Source organism: Coregonus lavaretus (genome assembly GCF_964263955.1).
Source record: "Coregonus lavaretus genome assembly, chromosome: 16".
Taxonomy (NCBI): Eukaryota; Metazoa; Chordata; class Actinopteri; order Salmoniformes; family Salmonidae; genus Coregonus; species Coregonus lavaretus.
The window spans coordinates 38,061,626-38,080,548 of record NC_140003.1 but is presented as its reverse complement, the minus strand read 5'-3'; the positions used below and the strand labels follow the sequence as shown (position 1 = coordinate 38,080,548).

Below are 18,923 nucleotides of genomic sequence, written 5' to 3'. Positions count from 1 at the left end.
ATTTACAAAACGTATGATACTGTATGTTACGAATTCCAATTTGTTGTGGCTAACGTTAGCTAGGTGGCTAACATTAGCTAGGTGGTTAACGTTAGCTAGGGTAGGGGTTAGGGTTAGGAGTTAGGTTAGCTAACAAGCTAAGTAGTTGCAAAGTTGCTAATTATCTAAAGTTGTTAGTGATGAGATTTGAACACGCAACCTTTGGGTTGCTAGACATTCGCATTATACGCCCAACCATCCAACCACCCTACTTTCGGTTTTGCCTTAAGTAGCCTTCTGTCTTACGTAACCATAACAAACGTAACCTATCATAAACATTTTAGTTCCCCAGATTTACATTTACTATGTTACGTCTAGTCTATGAGACCAAGCTGGGCAATTACTTCACACTGGAAGAAGTTTAGCTACACTAAAGCTACCCTTAAGAAATATATAGTTTACTTAAAGCTGCAATACCTAACTTTTTGGGTGACCTGACCAAATTCACATAGAAATGTGAGATAGATCTGTCGTTATAGATCTGTCGTTCTTATTGAAAGTAAGTCTAAGAAGAGGTATATCTGTTCTATGTACGCTATTTCTATGCTTCCCGTTCTTTTACTTTTGATTTTGTACACCAGCTTCAAACAGCTGATAATACATATTTTTGATTATTGAAAATATATTTCACAGCGGTTTAGATGGTACAATGATTCTCTACACTATACTTGCTTGTTTTGTCACATAAACTGAAATTAGGCACACTATAAAACATTTAGCAACAAGGAAATGGCGGAACGATTTCTGCATATTGCACCTTTAACTAAAGTTACTTTGAAAAAGTAGTTCAGTACATCCAAACTACTTCGGAAAAATTATAATATGTAGGCCTAAATCTGAAATAGCTATTTGCACGGGACTAGTATTACTAGAGAACGTGGTCATGTAATTTTTACAGCAGAATGTCTGTTGTTCCAGAGGACGATTCGGACGGTGTGTTTTTTCAAAACTGCCCCCTGTAATTATAAATTTTTTGACAATTATGAAGGAAGCCTACAGGTTTTTATTTTAGGTGTGAAGATATTTCAACATATCCAGGTGATAACAGGCTACACTAATAACTCGAGCTTGGCTCCCAAGTTTCTAAACCATACCAAACCATCTTTAGTATAATGTTGCCATAATAAAGTGTGATCATAATCATTAGGGTATTTTAGCGATCCACAGTAGAAGACGTTCTAATTGCCCCGCAGCCTGCAGATGTGAGCTAAACAGCGCACTTGCGATGCGTTTTTAGGCTATGGATGAGAAAGTGAACTCCAAAAGTTTAGCTCAGTTGTAATGCTGCTTTGCGATCTATTAACAGCAAGCGTTGCATCAAATAGGCGCAATGTTTTTTTACTGAAGCATTTGGCGATGTTCAATTCATCGGCACAAAACGTATAAACAAAAGCATTCACTGTGAAAGTTGATACATGTAGGTCCTTCATATGTACAAATCATTAAGACCTTCCTAATATAGAGTTGCACTCTCCACCCCCTTCCACTTTTGCCCTCAGAACAGCCTCAATTCGTCTGGGCATGGAGTCTACAAGGTGTCGAAAGTGTTCTACAGGGATGCTGGCCCATGTTGACTCCAATGCTTCCCACAGTTGTGCCAAGTTGGCCGGATATCCTTTGGGTGGTGGACCATTCCTGATACACTCAGGAAACTGTTGAGCATGAAAAACCCAGCAGCATTGCAGTTCTTGACAAAACCGGTGCACCTGGCACCTACTACCATACCCTGTTCAAAGGCTCTTATAGTCAATCTTTTGTCTTGCCCATTCATGAATGGCACACATACACAATCCATGTCTAAATTGTCTCAAGGCTTAAAAATCCTTCTTTAACTTGTCTCCTTCCCTTCATTTACACTGATTGAAGTGGATTTAACAAGTGGCATCAATAAGGGATCATAGCTTTCACCTGGATTCACCTGGTCAGTCTATGTCATGGAAAGAGCAGGTGTTGTTAATGTTTTGTACACTAGCGTGGAACCCCATATTATCGGCATATTCAACAGCGTTTAAGAAATATATTACCTTCAACAGTGTTATCTTGTGATCAAGCCATCAATGTTATGTGATTATTGGTGTCGTAAAGATGTTAGCTAACGGGTTAGCAATTAGCAAGTTTGACATTTCAGTGGAAATACTACTATTATCAGTTTTTTGATAAGCGGTTTAGCAAAAAAATACGTCCCGTATTATCGGCATACGGCCCCCAGTTATTGGCCACCTTACTATTTTGTTCAATTACAAGATATATCCGTTTGTTCAAAAAAGAGACACCAACCACGTACCCGAAGTGTTTACTAGATAGTTGACTAGTTGGCTAGCCTTCCGGTAAAAAATAATGACTTGCCTATCAACTTTTCATTGCGTAGTCCGGTGCGCCCTCCTGTGGACTCTTAAAAAATGGTTATTTACCAACCAGTGTTGTAACCAAATAATGTCTCATCATTTGTTTTACAGATTAATCTTATGTTTTGAGAAAGTAGATAACAGTTGAATACTAAAATATGAGTATTAATAATTTACATCAAATAAAACTTTAATTTCAGTAATGTGCATTGACATAAACAATGAAAACACTGTTGGAGTTTGTGTTGCAGAGATGCACTTGGAAAGTAAAGGAAGAAATACACAAGATGGGGTCAATAAATACAGTGGGGAAAAAAAGTATTTAGTCAGCCACCAATTGTGCAAGTTCTCCCACTTAAAAAGATGAGAGAGGCCTGTAATTTTCATCATAGGTACACGTCAACTATGACAGACAAATTGAGGAAAAAAAATCCAGAAAATCACATTGTAGGATTTTTAATGAATTTATTTGCAAATTATGGTGGAAAATAAGTATTTAGTCAATAACAAAAGTTTCTCAATACTTTGTTATATACCCTTTGTTGGCAATGACACAGGTCAAATGTTTTCTGTAAGTCTTCACAAGGTTTTCACACACTGTTGCTGGCATTTTGGCCCATTCCTCCATGCAGATCTCCTCTAGAGCAGTGATGTTTTGGGGCTGTCGCTGGGCAACACAGACTTTCAACTCCCTCCAAAGATTTTCTATGGGGTTGAAATCTGGAGACTGGCTAGGCCACTCCAGGACCTTGAAATGCTTCTTACGAAGCCACTCCTTCGTTGCCTGGGCGGTGTGTTTGGGATCATTGTCATGCTGAAAGCCCCAGCCACGTTTCATCTTCAATGCCCTTGCTGATGGAAGGAGGTTTTCACTCAAAATCTCACGATACATGGCTCCATTCATTATTTCCTTTACACGTATCAGTCGTCCTGGTCCCATTGCAGAAAAACAGCCCCAAAGCATGATGTTTCCACCCCCATGCTTCACAGTAGGTATGGTGTTCTTTGGATGCAACTCAGCATTCTTTGTCCTCCAAACACGACAAGTTCTATTTTGGTTTCATCTGACCATATGACATGACATTCTCCCAATCCTCTTCTGGATCATCCAAATGCACTCTAGCAAACTTCAGACGGGACTGGACATGTACTGGCTTAAGCAGGGGGACACGTCTGGCACTGCAGGATTTGAGTCCCTGGCGGCGTAGTGTGTTACTGATGGTAGGCTTTGTTACTTTGGTCCCAGCTCTCTGCAGGTCATTCACTAGGTCCCCCCGTGTGGTTCTGTGATCATTTTGACCCCACAGGGTGAGATCTTGCGTGGAGCCCCAGATCGAGGGAGATTATCAGTGGTCTTGTATGTCTTCCATTTCCTAATAATTGCTCCCACAGTTGATTTCTTCAAACCAAGCTGCTTACCTATTGCAGATTCAGTCTTCCCAGCCTGGTGCAGGTCTACAATTTTGTTTCTGGTGTCCTTTGACAGCTCTTTGGTCTTGGCCATAGTGGAGTTTGGAGTGTGACTGTTTGAGGTTGTGGACAGGTGTCTTTTATACTGATAACAAGTTCAAACAGGTGCCATTAATACAGGTAACGAGTGGAGGACAGAGGAGCCTCTTAAAGAAGAAGTTACAGGTCTGTGAGAGCCAGAAATCTTGCTTGTTTGTAGGTGACCAAATACTTATTTTCCACCATCATTTGCAAATAAATTCATTAAAAATCCTACAATGTGATTTTCTGGATTTTTTCCCCTCAATTTGTCTGTCATAGTTGACGTGTACCTACGATGAAAATTACAGGCCTCTCTCATCTTTTTAAGTGGGAGAACTTGCACAATTGGTGGCTGACTAAATACTTTTTTTCCCCACTGTATGTAAAGAGAGATTTTTTTTTTTACATTGCTGTTTTATAAAACAGATAACAGTCATTTTTTTTGTAATTTAACATGTGTTTACCTGTGGAGGTGGCTGTATTCAAATTGCAGGGAGCAGGGACACCAGACGAGGCTGCTATGGTGTTGTGACCAGGGGAGACGGAGGAGGCAGTTGGTCCAGAGGAGGCCGTGTTGGTGGTGACAGACAGGGGGGGTGGTGTGCATCATGGTGGTGGTGGACAAAACCGCCGACGATGGCTTGGAGGAGCTGGTGTTTGTAATGGTGGGGTTGAGAGGCCGACGATGGTGTGGCCGGGAGAGTAGGCACGTAGCCTTCTTCTGCAGCTGGGGACTCCGGCGGCTCCTACAGGTGTTGCACACTGGGAGGCACAGGCAGTGGTGATGCAGCTGTCAGGAGTGGTTCCAGCAGGGGGTCCAGCAGAGGCGATGGCGTCAATGGTCACATCCATGGCAGCCCTCTCCTGTGCCCTCTGTGTTCTGAGGGCTGCCCAACGCTCTTTCTCCTCTGCCTCGGCCCTCTCCTTCTCACCCCTCTCCTGTCACTGGCGCGTGTATTCCTCCCCGGTGAGGCATGTGGCGACCACAGGGAGTATCTAGCCGATACTTAAGGACAGTAAGGATGTGCCCCAGGTCCTTCGCTATCAGCCCCCCCTCTATTAGGGGGGTGCTCTTCTAGAGCTAGGGCTGGGACTGGAGCAGGGGCTTGGACTGGAGCAGGGGCTGAGGGTCCTCCTGTGGTCACTTGGGAGGAGGTGCTGATGGACGGCACAGTGCTGCTGGTTCCAGGAGAGGCGGTGGTGGGACCCGGAAGGGACCGAGATGGCATTAAACGGGACCCTTCAATGGCTGAAGGGTCAAAAGGGAAGAGGCCACACTTCTTAAACCCTTCCACCACATAGCGCATGTCCTTGCAGCGCTGGTACGGGTAGCGGAATACTCTGGCAAATTCTTTAAAGGGCCAAAGTATGCCACGTCCCACGGCTGCAGGACATGGGTGCAGTGTGGTGAAAGATAAAGAAGTATAACCCCTTCCCTTAGTGCCACCGCGAGCACCTCTGGGTCCATGTGGCTCTTGTGCCCATCGAAGAGGAGAAAGAGAGGGCGCTCCTTCACTGCATGCTTAATGAAGTGCTAAAACCACTTCCTGAACAGGTCCCTGTCAATGTAGCCACTGTTTGACCGTCCATACAAGGCTTGGGGGGGGGGGCCTCCCAGTGTGCAGTGGCCACCGGGGAAACACTTGGGGTAGATGATAAATGGGGGGACATCCACCCCAGCTGCATTGAAGCAGGCCAGCACTGTGATGTGCTCCTTGGTCCCCAGACTCATCGCAGTTATAGATTTGTCTGGGTTTCTCCCTCAACCCACTCTCCTCCAAGTGCTTCTCATAAGAAGTGAAGAAGGTGTCCATCATCGGACGTGTGGCACACTCAGCTCTCCCCCTGTCCAGGGTGTCCGGCCTCCTCATGCTCAGGTTCTTGTGCCTCCTCCTGAACATTTCCCACCACCTCTTCCCCAGTGGTGGGATTGTTTCCCCTGGGTGCCGAAACCTACAATAGAAGAGAATATGTAATTGTCCATCCAGGATGAACATTTTTGTTTTGGCATCACCATACACATCCACATTTACATCACACACATTGAGAACAGTCAGTCCAGCATTCTACATACATAAACACATAGAACACCAAATACCTGCGTATTTTGTTGAAGTATTTCATCAGCCTCTGTCTGGTAAAGGGGAACCCATGGCTGGCGCAGTAGATACAGTACTGCACCAGACAATTGTCAAGCAATGTGGGTGGTCCACTGCGACAACCATGGGTCACCCGGCCGCTCAGCCTGTCCGCCAGGGTCTGCTGAGGTACACCATGCACCTTGGTAGATAAGAAAAGAAAACTGTTACTAGCAGATAAAATTCACATACACATGGTAATCTCCTAAAAACAAAAGATGCCTAACCTTGGCAGCCTGGCGGATAGCCATCCCTGCCCCGCAGTCCTCCATGGCATGGAACATGTCCACTTCACTCCACTGCTTCCTCTTGACTTTCTCCATGCTGTGGTGGTAAATACATGTAGCTAAATAACTTGGCATACTATATTCATTTTAGAAAGATAACTCGATCTGAATATGTATAAACATTTACATTTCAAAGCTAAGGCATTGAAAAGTGATGAAAGTTGTTTGATGTTATCGGTCATTAAAATTAGTGTCCCAATTAGTTTAATATTGATGCATAGATTGTAACAGACTAAATACTGCCTATATGTAGCTGTTGTAAGATTAAACATAGCCAACAGTGATAGGTGTCAAAAAGATAATGGTTCAAAGTTCAAAATAAATTTTTGCAGATTGTTTAAAACGCCGCCGTCAAAGGACTCCAATTCTGAAAAGGTCAAGCTTGACAACATTCAGCTGTTTTCGTGATATGTATTATCTAATGCTTACAATTTCTTTCCTTTTTGCTTACTTAGCAGTTCTATCAACATTTAGCAACTAAGCCAGCAACATTAGAAAGTCTGTTAGCTATATTTCAGAGGTAAAAAGTTGGATATTAAATTAGGTGTGGTCTGTCGCGCAGTCGAATTTTACAATATACAGCGTGTCCCACAAAATATGTATGTATATAACTTTTTTGAAAACTCTCAAAACCAAACTTAACTTACAAAAATTGCACTGAAAATCGGCTAGCTAGAAGGGTGTCTTTAGTCGCAAAACTTACCATTATTTTCCAGTCCATTTAAATGTTGAACTCGAGGTGATTTAGTCCTCCAACCGCTAGAGAGTGTCCGAAGTTAGGGGGTGTCCGATGTTGGGAGAAAATTAGCTAAGTGTATATAGGCTATGTGCAGCACTTCGTTTTAAGCATCAATTTATCGACTCAGTTATTGTTTTCTTGCTCAAACAACGAACAACACCTGTCAAACTCAGACATTTCTCTCTAAACACAGGGATGTTGATTCACACTGGACTATATTCTCAGAGGACCTTGGAGTTACAGTGAGGGAAAAAAGTATTTGATCCCCTGCTGATTTTGTACGTTTGCCCACTGACAAATAAATGATCAGTCTATAATTTTAATGGTAGGTTTATTTGAACAGTGAGAGACAGAATAACGCATGTCAAAAATGTTATAAATTGATTTGCATTTTAATGAGGGAAATAAGTATTTGACCCCCTCTCAATGAGAAAGATTTCTGGCTCCCAGGTGTCTTTTATACAGGTAACGAGCTGAGATTAGGAGCACACTCTTAAAGGGAGTGCTCCTAATCTCAGTTTGTTACCTGTATAAAAGACACCTGTCCACAGAAGCAATCAATCATTCAGATTCCAAATTATTCACCATTGCCAAGACCAAAGAGCTCTCCAAGGATGTCAGGGACAAGATTGTAGACCTACACAAGGCTGGAATGGGCTACAAGACCTGAAGGTGACAATAGTTGGTGCGATTATTCGCAAATGGAAGAAACACAAAATAACTGTCAATCTCCCTCGGCCTGGGGCTCCATGCAAGATCTCACCTCGTGGAGTTGCAATGATCATGAGAACGGTGAGGAATCAGCCCAGAACTACACGGGAGAATCTTGTCAATGATCTCAAGGCAGCTGGGACCATAGTCACCAAGAAAACAATTGGTAACACACTACGCCGTGAAGGACTAAAATCCTGCAGTGCCCGCAAGGTCCCCCTGCTCAAGAAAGCACATATACAGGGCTGTCTGAAGTTTGCCAATGAACATCTGAATGATTCAGAGGAGAACTGGGTGAAAGTGTTGTGGTCAGATGAGACCAAAATCGAGCTCTTTGGCATCAACTCAACTCGCCGTGTTTGGAGGAGGAGGAATGCTGCCTATGACCCCAAGAACATCATCCCCACTGTCAAACATGGAGGTGGAAACATTATGCTTTGGGGGTGTTTTTCTGCTAAAGGGACAGGACAACTTTACCACATCAAAGGGACGATTAACGGGGCCATGTACCGTCAAATCTTGGGTGAGAACCTCCTTCCCTTAGCCAGGGCATTGAAACTGGGTCGTGGATGGGTATTCTAGCATGACAATAACCCAAAACACACGGCCAAGGCAAAAAAGGAGTCGCTCAAGAAGAAGCACATTAAGGTCCTGGAGTGGGCTAGCCAGTCTCCAGACCTTAATCCCATAGAAAATCTGTGGAGGGAGCTGAAGGTTCGAATTGCCAAACATCAGCCTCGAAACCTTAATGACTTGGAGAAGATCTGCAAAGAGGAGTGGAACAAAATCCCTCCTGAGATGTGTGCAAACCTGGTGGCCAACTACAAGAAACGTTTGACCTCTGTGATTGCCAACAAGGGTTTTGCCACCAAGTACTGAGTCATGTTTTGCAGAGGGGTCAAATACTTATTTCCCTCATTAAAATGCAAATCAATTTATAACATTTTTGACATGCGTTTTTCTGGATTTTATTGTTGTTATTCTGTCTCTCACTGTTCAAATAAACCTACCATTAAAATGATAGACTGATCATCTCTTTGTCAGTGGGCAAACGTACAAAATCAGCAGGGGATCAAATACTTTTTTCCCCCTCACTGTAAACGAAAAACAGTGTGTTCTTCCGGCTGGAATTATTACTCTCCTGCTATGTAAAAATGACCGACATGGCAGATTCGGATAGGACACAGTCATGCACGTAATTAGGCTTAAATAACCCTATATCCCCCAGTAAAACGAATCCCTTGTGAATAGGGTTTATAGACTAGAAATTGCAAGAACAGATCGCTTTGTGTTCATACAGTGGGGTCCGAAATGATTGTATATGTTAACAGAATGTGTAATTCAGCCTATCAAACACAAAAATGATGTTTCAAGTGAGAATTAGGAATGTGGTCTGATTTTGTTTTACAAAAAAAGTAGTGTGTAGTTCCAGTAATTAGCTACACCGCTACATGGCTAAAAAGTAATTAACTATTGAAAACACTACCTAGATTAGAATTTAGTTCAACTACCACCAAGCTACTGCAAAATGTAGCTAAATTACTAGTTGAATTAGTAGTTCACTACTAATGTTGCTCACTACTTCCCAACACTGGAATATACAGAAACAACCTTGAATGTGGGCTATTGCTGGGGTATTGCTGAAACCAGGCTAAAGCGAAAGAGCCATGCCATATCCTGTGTCTTCCCCTTGTGGCTGAGGGGTGTTAGTGCAGGTGTGTTCGATCCAGCCTGGGTAGACTCCTACAGACCCATTCACCCTAGTCTGAAAAATGTCACAATCCTCCTCCCACTGACACACAGGGTCTGGGCTAAATATAACATCACACACACACACACAGGTAAAATACCTGGGGAGAAGGACTGAGAGTTAGAGAGAGAGAGAGAGAGAGAGAGAGAGAGAGAGGGAGAGAGAGGGAGAGAGAGACACATGTGTCCAAACACACACACACACACACACACATCAATTGGTGAACAGGGTGAGATAGACAAATACCATTGAAAATGAATAATAGCCTCTCCATCCTTCCATCAGTACGTGAATATTTCTCATTCACAAAGGTCAGCTGTCAAAACTGATTGGATTGAACTGACTCCCTAAGTGGCCAAGCCAACAATGATAAGTCATTCCTACTGCATACAGTGGGAAGAAAAAGTATATGAACCCTTTGGAATTACCTGGATTTCTGCAGAAATGTGTCATACATTTTGATCTGATCTTCATCTAAGTCACAACAATAGACAAACACAGTCTGCTTAAACTAATAACACACAAATTATTGTATTTTTCGTGTCTATATTGAATACATCATTCAAACATTCACAGTGTAGGTTGGAAAAAGTATGTGAACCCCTAGGCTAATGACTTCTCCAAAAGCTAATTGGAGTCAGGAGTCAGCTAACCTGGAGTCCAATCAATGAGACGAGATTGGAGATGTTGGTTAGAGCTGCCCTGCCCTGTAAAAAACACTCACAAAATGTGAGTTTGCTATTCACAAGAAGCATTGCCTGATGTGAAACATGCCTCGAACAAAAGAGATCTCAGAAGACCTAAGATTAAGAATTGTTGACTTGCATAAAGCTGGAAAGGGTTAGAAAAGTGTCTCTAAAAGCCTTGATGTTCATCAGTCCATGGTACGACAAATTGTCTATAAATGGAGAAAGTTCAGCACTGTTGCTACTCTCCCTAGGAGTGGCCGTCCTGCAAAGATGACTGCAAGAGCACAGTGCAGAATGCTCAATGAGGTTTAGAAGAATCCTAGAGTGTCAGCTAAAGACTTACAGAAATCTCTGGATCATGCTAACATTTCTGTTGACGAGTCTACGATACGTAAAACACTAAACAAGAAAGGTGTTCATGGGAGGACACCACGGAAGAAGCCACTGCTGTCCAAAAAAACCCATTGCTGCACGTCTGAAGTTCGCAAAAGAGCACCTGGATGTTCCACAGCACGACTGGCAAAATATTCTGTGATCAGATGAATCTAAAGTTGAGTTGTTTGGAAGGAACACACAACACTATGTGTGGAGAAAAAAAGGCACAACACACCAACATCAAAACCTCATCCAAACTGTAAAGTATGGTGGAGGAAGCATCATGGTTTGGTGCTGCCTCAGGGCCTGGACAGCTTTGTATCATCGACGGAAAAATGAATTCCCAAGTTTATCAAGACATTTTGCAGGAGAATGTAAGGCTATCTGTCCGCCAATTGAAGCTCAACAGAAGTTAGGTGATGCAACAGGACAACAACCCAAAACACAGAAGTAAGTCAACAACAGAATGGCTTCAACCGAAGAAAATACACCTTCTGGAGTGGCCCAGTTAGAGTCCTGACCTCAACCCGATTGAGATGCTGTGGCATGACCTCAAGAGAGCGGTTCACACCAGACATCCCAAGAATATTGCTGAACTGAAACTGTTTTGTAAAGAGGAATGGTCCAAAATTCCTCCTGACCGTTGTGCAGGTCTGATCCGCAACTACAGAAAACGTTTGGTTGAGGTTATTGCTGTCAAAGGAGGGTCAACCAGTTATTAAATCCAAGGGTTCACATACTTTTCCCACCCTGCACTGTGAATGTTTACACAGTGTGTTCAATAAAGACATGAAAACATATAATTGTTTGTGTGTTATTAGTTTAAGCAGACTGTGTGTGTCTATTGTTGTGACTTAGATGAAGATCAGATCAACTTCTATGACCAACTTATGCAGACATCCAGGTAATTCCAATGGGTTCACATACTTTTTCTTGCCACTGTATATTGTCCAGACCAGCTCTCAGAATCAGAATCACATTTATTCGCCAAGTACATTTTACTTGGTGATATGGTGCTGCTAGTGATAGACCATTTTTAGAGACAGAATACCGACAGTGGAGTTCAAACAAAGTGTACATACAGTTGAAGTCGGAAGTTTACATTCACCTTAGCCAAATACATTTAAACTCAGTTTTTCACAATACCTGACATTTAATCCTAGTAAAAATTCCCTGTTTTAGGTCAGTTAGGATCACCACTATATTTTAAGAACATGAAATGTCAGAATAATAGTAGAGAGAATGATTTATTTCAGACCAGAGGACATTTCTCCAAAAAGTAAGATATTTTTCCTCATATGCAGTTGCAAACCGTAGTCTGGCTTTTTTATGGCGATTTTGGAGCAGTGGCTTCTTCCTTGCTGAGCAGCCTTTCAGGTTATGTCGATATAGGACTCGTTTTACTGTGGATATAGATACTTTTGTACCTGTTTCCTCCAGCATCTTCACAAGGTCCTTTGCTATTGTTCTGGGATTGATTTGCACTTTTCGCACCAAAGTACGCTCATCTCTAGGAGACAGAACGCGTCTCCTTCCTGAGCGGTATGACGGCTGCGTGGTCCCATGGTGTTTATACTTGCGTACTATTTTTTGCACAGATGAACGTGGTACCTTCAGGCATTTGGAAATTGCTCCCAAGGATGAACCAGAGTTGTGGAGATCTACAATAATTTTTCTGAGGTCTTGGCTGATTTCTTTTGATTTTCCCATGATGTCAAGCAAAGAGGCACTGAGTTTGAAAGTAGGCTTTGAAATACATCCACAGGTACACCTCCAATTGACTCAAATGATGTCAATTAGCCTATCAGAAGCTTCTAAAGCCATGACATCATTTTCTGGAATTTTCTAAGCTGTTTAAAGGCACAGTCAACTTAGTGTATTTAAACTTCTGACCCACTGGAATTGTGATACAGTGAATTCTAAGTGAAATAATCTGTCTGTAAACAATTGTTGGAAAAATTACTTGTGTCATGCACAAAGTAGATGTCCTAACCGACTTGCCAAAACTATAGTTTGTTAAAAAATTGTGGAGTGGTTGAAAAACGAGTTTTAATGACTCCAACCTAAGTGTATGTAAACTTCTGACGTCAACTGTACATTAGTTCATTCTGGGAGAAAGAAATCCACATTTTTGTTGTGATCCAAAAGTGAACAAACAAACAAAGTAAACAGCGACCAAAACCCAGGGACTGCCTCACCAGGCACCTGTTTAGGTTTGGAGGGCGGGTCTCTAATATACTGGTGTTTAGCCTTCAGTACAGATCAGACTAACTGGATGTGGGCCATCAGAGCTCTACATTCTGGATGAAAGACGGACAGAGTGAGGGATAGACAGTGAGGAATGGGTCCTCAGATCCTCAAAAAATTCTACAGCTGCACCATCGAGAGCATCCTGACTGGTTGCATCACCGCCTGGTATGGCAACTGCTTGGCCTCCGACCGCAAGGCACTACAGAGGGTAGTGCGTACGGCCCAGTACATCACTGGGGCAAAGCTTCCTGCCATCCAGGATATACCTCTATACCAGGCGGTGTCAGAGGAAGGCCCTCAAAATTGTCAAAGACTCCAGCCACCCTAGTCATAGACTGTTCTCTCTGCTACCGCACGGCAAGCGGTACCGGAGTGCCAAGTCTAGGTCCAAAAGACTTCTCAACAGCTTCTACCCCCAAGCCATAAGACTCCTGAACAGCTAATCATGGCTACCCGGACTATTTGCACTGCCCCCCCACCCCATCCTTTTTACGCTGCTGCTACTCTGTTAAGTATTTATGCATAGTCACTTTAACTCTACCCACATGTACATATTACCTCAACTACCTCAACTAGCCGGTGCCCCCGCACATTGACTCTGCAACGGTACCCCCCTGTATATATAGCCTCCCTACTGTCACTTTATTTTACTTCTGCTCTTTTTTTTCTCAACACTTTTTTTTGTTGTTGTTTTATTTTTAAAATAAATGCACTGTTGGTTAAGGGCTGTAAGTAAGCATTTCACTGTAATGTCTGCACCTGTTGTATTCGGCGCATGTGACCAATACAATTTGATTTGATTTGATTTGATTTGACAGAGGGATTCAGTGAGCGAGAGGGAGAAAGTGTGTGTGAGAGAGAGAGAGAGAGAGAGAGAGAGAAATCAAACATTCAAATTAGAGTAAGTGACTATAACACTCTAACAACATATTTCTGAGACTGCATCAAGGTTATTATAGTAAACTAAAACTTCAACAAAAACGAATCATGAAAAAACAATTTAGTAAACTGAAATAAAACAATTAACAAACCCGTTTGAAAAACTAAAACTATACTGAAATTGTTATCTTTGACTTCAAAACTAACTAAAATAAAAAATAAAAACCACCATGAATTATGTTCAGTTTTAGTTTTTTTCTAAACTTTGGGCAAAAATGTAATCTGGTTTTCAATGGGGGTTTCAATGGGGTTTTAAGCTTTTGGGAGTTTTCAAGCTATTGAATCTGGCGAGTTAATATGTGGATGGTGTTGTTTCAAATAAGACTACCTTGTGCATCGCAATCACTAGCTAACAGAGGATAAAATCTAGGTAGCTAACTTGATTCTTCTTACATGTACTACTAAAGTTAAAAAGCATTGGATTGGTGTAATGTAGTCCCCCTGTAGCTCAGTTGGTAGAGCATGGCGCTTGCAATGCCAGGGTTGTGGGTTCATTTCTCAAGGGGGGCCAGTATGAAAATGTATGCACTCACTAACTGTAAGTTGCTCTGGATAAGAGCGTCTGCTAAATGACTAAAATGTAAACATGGGCGAGAGAGTTTCTTTCGACAACATTTTTTGCACCTGTCTCGGCTCTATTCCTTTTAAATCTAAGTCACATTTAGATTAACTTTTGGCCATGAGGCTCTTTATCTACTTCCCCAGAGTCAGATGAACTTGTCAATACCATTTTTATGCATCTATGTGCAGTTTGAAGGAAGCTGCTAACTAGCATTCGCACAATTGCTTTGTGCTAATGCTAGTTAGCATTGGCTTGCAAAACTAGCTTTAAATTCGTTCATACTGGACGTAGATACATAAAAATGGTATCCACAAGTTCATCTGAAGTTCAAAATTCCAAACTATATATAAAATATAATATAAAAACTAAATAGTAGCATTTTTATACAACTACTACTAAATAAGAACTAGCAAATCAGGTCTGAAAACTAAACGGAATTTAAAAAAAACGTATATAAAACACAAAGCTATAATAACCTTCATACCAATCAGTCAGTATTACTTCTCACACAATCCTCACTATTAGAGTCAAACCCAAACATTAGCATGGAATTTATAAATGGGTTTAAATAGGTTGAAACTTAATCGACTACAGTAACACGAAAGAGGGCCCAAGCCAAGATACACGATCTCCCAGTTTTAGGCCTGATACTCTATGTCATACTGTAGCTGGGTCTTAATGGAGCACAGCAGAGGCTGCTGAGGGGTGGACAGCTCATAATAATGGCTGGAATGGAATTGCATCAAACACATGGAAACCATGTGTTTGATACCATTCTTCCTATTCCGCTCCAGCCATTACCACATCCTCCCCAATTAAGGTGCCACCAACCTCCTGTGATGGAGCACCCTCATAGGAAGATGTGTGAGGGTTCGCAGTAGAAGGTCAGGGCTACATTTACATTTTAGTTATTTAGCAGACGCTCTTATCCAGAGCGACTTACACTTAGTGAGTACATACATTTTCCATACTGGCCCCCCCGTGGGAATCGAACCCACAACCCTGGCGTTGCAAGCGCCATGCTCTACCAACTGAGCTACAGGAGGCCTAGCTAACATCAAAGGGCTAGATAACAGTTGGCCCAGCCAAGACTTGCTCCTGCCTCCCTAGATTGAGTAAAATTGCTATTTGTCACTTTCTGATGTTGCTCCCTTTGCTGTTTGAAAGCCAAGGTCAAGCGTAGTCAGTCAGCAGTGTTGTTGTAAGATTGAGCATGTTTAAAAAGAACATCCTGCAATATAAATTCATTTTACATTTTCTATTGTTTAAAAACGATGGCACATTGGTTGAGTGACTGGTGGTGGTTCATAACCACAAAATGCATGTTGGTTGCATTACACTTTAGTGTCCAGCAGGTGGAGGCAGAGCAATGCAAAGGTCTACCAGGGTATGAATCCACTTTCATAGTACCAGTCATAGGCCTATGGATTTTATTGCCATGTCTGAATGTTTGATTGTTTGCATTGTGCATTTGATTCACTTGATTAAATGATTGACTTTGTGATCAATTGATCAACTAACTGATTGTCTAACAGACTTCTCCTCTGGTGTCTTCCCTAGGCCATGGCCGTGCCTCCCTTCTCCGCCGCCCTCCCTCTCCTCGTGGCTCTGCTTCAGTTTACAGTACTACCTCTTGTCCACGCGGGGGCGTACTACAGACACAAGCAGCACCCTCAGCAGCACCAGGCCATGCCACACCTGTCCCACATGGGCATAGGGGGTAAGGAGCAGCAACCTCAGCAGCATTGGCCGGGAAAAGAGATACCCCACATGCAGTACCCCCAGTACAGAAAAGAGATCCCCCAGATGTCCATGCACATGGGCAAGGCGAACCCCCACAAAGGTGGAGTAGTCAACGGTGGACAGGACAAAGGTGAGACCGAAGCGCTCAAATTACATGTGGCTCTGGTCAAAAGTAGGCCAGTAGTATGTTGATTATATTAAGATCATGTCAATCTTCAATGTTCATTACCTAACCCAACTCTAGTTAGGACACACACACACACACTGCCATCTTGGAATGTTTAGACTGAATGGACATTTCATCCCCCACAGGTCAGACCATCCCCAGTGGGGCAGTGGGAGGTCTCCCTGGAGGTCTGCCAGGAGAGCAGGGCCCAGCTGGGCCTCCCGGACCTGAGGGTCCCTTTGGGCCTCCAGGACCTCCCGGGGAAGGACAGCCAGGAAGTGAAGGAAAACCAGGCCCCGCTGGTCCCCCAGGATTCCCTGCAGTAGGAAAACCAGGACTCACGGGAATACCAGGCAAGCCAGGCGGCATGGGAGAGCCAGGACTACCTGGAGAGCTGGGCCCCAGCGGCGGAGAGGGTCCAATGGGGCAGCCAGGGCCTCAGGGGTCCCCTGGTCCTCCAGGTCTTCCAGGGATAGGAAAACCAGGGGCTGGGGGGTTTCCAGGACAACCAGGACCCAGAGGAGACCCAGGACACAAGGGCCTGCCAGGACTACCAGGATTACCAGGACCCAAGGGTGACAAGGGGATCGGACAGCCAGGACAGCCAGGCCACAAAGGACTAGCAGGACCTCCTGGACCTCCAGGCCAGGGAGGGATGCCTGGTGTGGGCAAGCCTGGAATGAATGGCATGTCAGGGCCACCAGGAGTACCAGGGAAACCAGGCCCCCCTGGAGAGCAGGGGCTGGCTGGACCAGCAGGAGAGGGCGGAGAGCCCGGTCCACCAGGGCTGCCCGGCCAGGGTAAACCTGGCCAGAACGGTCTGCCGGGACAACCAGGGATGCCCGGTGGAAAAGGGCATCCAGGCCCTCCAGGTTTGCCGGGGAAACCTGGATTGCCAGGATTCGGAAAACCAGGATTCCCAGGACCAAAGGGAGATAAGGGGATGGGTGGGATGCCCGGAGGCCCAGGACCAAAGGGAGACAAAGGCCATGGAGGACTGCCTGGTATGCTAGGACAGCCTGGACCAATTGGACCAGCTGGTCCTCCTGGTCCTATGGGACCCCCTGGAGGTCTGGGCCAACCAGGGCCAAAAGGCGAGGCTGGAGAGGGAGGGCATAAGGGGTTGTCTGGTGGGCAAGGGAAGCCTGGTCCTCCTGGACTGCCTGGTCAGAATGGCTTCCCTGGAGATGGAGGAGAGCCAGGGCCAAGGGGTCCCCCCGGGCCTGTAGGACCCCAAGGGGAAGGCGGACACAAAGGGTTACCAGGCGGCCCTGGCATTCCAGGCCTACCTGGGCCAAAGGGAGAGGGAGGACTTCCAGGTGAGAAGGGTCCCCAAGGTCCAAAAGGCATTCCAGGTCTGGGAGGTGCAGGTGGGCCGATCGGACCTCCTGGTGCCCCTGGAACTAAAGGTGACAGCGGACCACCTGGTCTTCTCGGCGTTGATGGTAAGGGAAACCCAGGTGTCCCTGGTCCTCTTGGACCTCCAGGTAAAGAAGGTCCTGAAGGACCACCGGGAAACCCAGGCCAGCCAGGTCCACCTGGTCCCCCAGGCCCTCCCGGACCCACCGATATGGGAGCAGTCCTCCCTGAGATGGGTATTCCTCCTGGGCTGGACGGAGTCAAGACCGCCGGCTATGGCAAGAAGGGCAAATATGGAGGAAACGGCGAAGAGGTGATGGGCCCCAACGGCCTGGAGATGCCCGCGTTCACGGCTCTGGTGACCACGCCCTTCCCACCTGTGGGCACGCCTGTGGTGTTCGACAAGATCCTGTACAACGGCCGTCAGAACTATAACCCCCAGACAGGCGTGTTCACCTGTGACATGCCCGGGATCTACTACTTTGCCTACCACATCAGCTGCAAAGGGGCCAACGTGTGGGTGGCGCTGATGAGGAACGATGAGCCTGTGATGTACACGTATGACGAGTATAAAAAGGGCTTCCTGGATCAGGCGTCGGGGAGCGCAGTGTTACCTCTACAGCCCGGGGACACTGTGTACCTCCAGCTACCCTCAGACCAGGCCGCAGGACTATACGCTGGCCAATACGTCCACTCCTCCTTCTCTGGATACTTGTTGTACCCCATGTAAGAACACCAAACTTTAGAGAGGAAGAGACGGTCAAAAAGAGAGAGTGTTGGAGAAATGTAAACATTGATTATAGAATTCTTTAAATTGATATGTTGTTTTAAAAACATCAACTATCTATTGAGATTGACGCTGTTGAGATCGACAGTGATGGGTTGGACAATTCGGACCGTCCCCGGGAAATTCTGAGAGAGGAGTGTTTGTGAGGGTACATATATACCGTTTTTAATAGCAATTTATGTTGGAGAACAAAGATTTCTGTATCTATCTACTGCTCTGAGGACTTGTCACAACAACACCGCATTAAAAGATGCCATTACAGCAACTGGGTTCATTTATTGTGAAATGTGGTCATATGTATTGGTTTGATTTAAAGTACAGCACAGACTGATGTGGAGACTGTAGAAGAAAGAGTGGGACATCTGAGGTATATATTTTGTATTGTGTTTTCCCCAGCTCCTACATGTTCCTTTGCAAACTGGCAGCTGCCATAAATGAAACTGTGGCAAAGAATGTAAATTGGATAACTTTAAAAAGAAAACAAAATAAAATAAATTGAATACCTATATTGGCACCTGAACTTTTGTATTAGGGTACTTATAAAATGGCAATT

At 44.3% G+C, this 18,923-nt stretch overlaps 1 protein-coding gene across 1 annotated transcript; it reads left to right on the top strand.

Moving 5' to 3' along the window:
- Window positions 1-15,878: 15,878 nt before the first annotated feature.
- Window positions 15,879-18,313, top strand: LOC311143463 (uncharacterized protein; the record flags this gene model as incomplete). The annotated part of the gene is made up of 2 exons (XM_084179280.1): window positions 15,879-16,188; window positions 16,371-18,313. 2 exons carry the CDS (start codon window positions 15,879-15,881, stop codon window positions 18,311-18,313), a joined length of 2,253 nt encoding a protein of 750 aa, XP_084035406.1.
- Window positions 18,314-18,923: the final 610 nt, after the last annotated feature.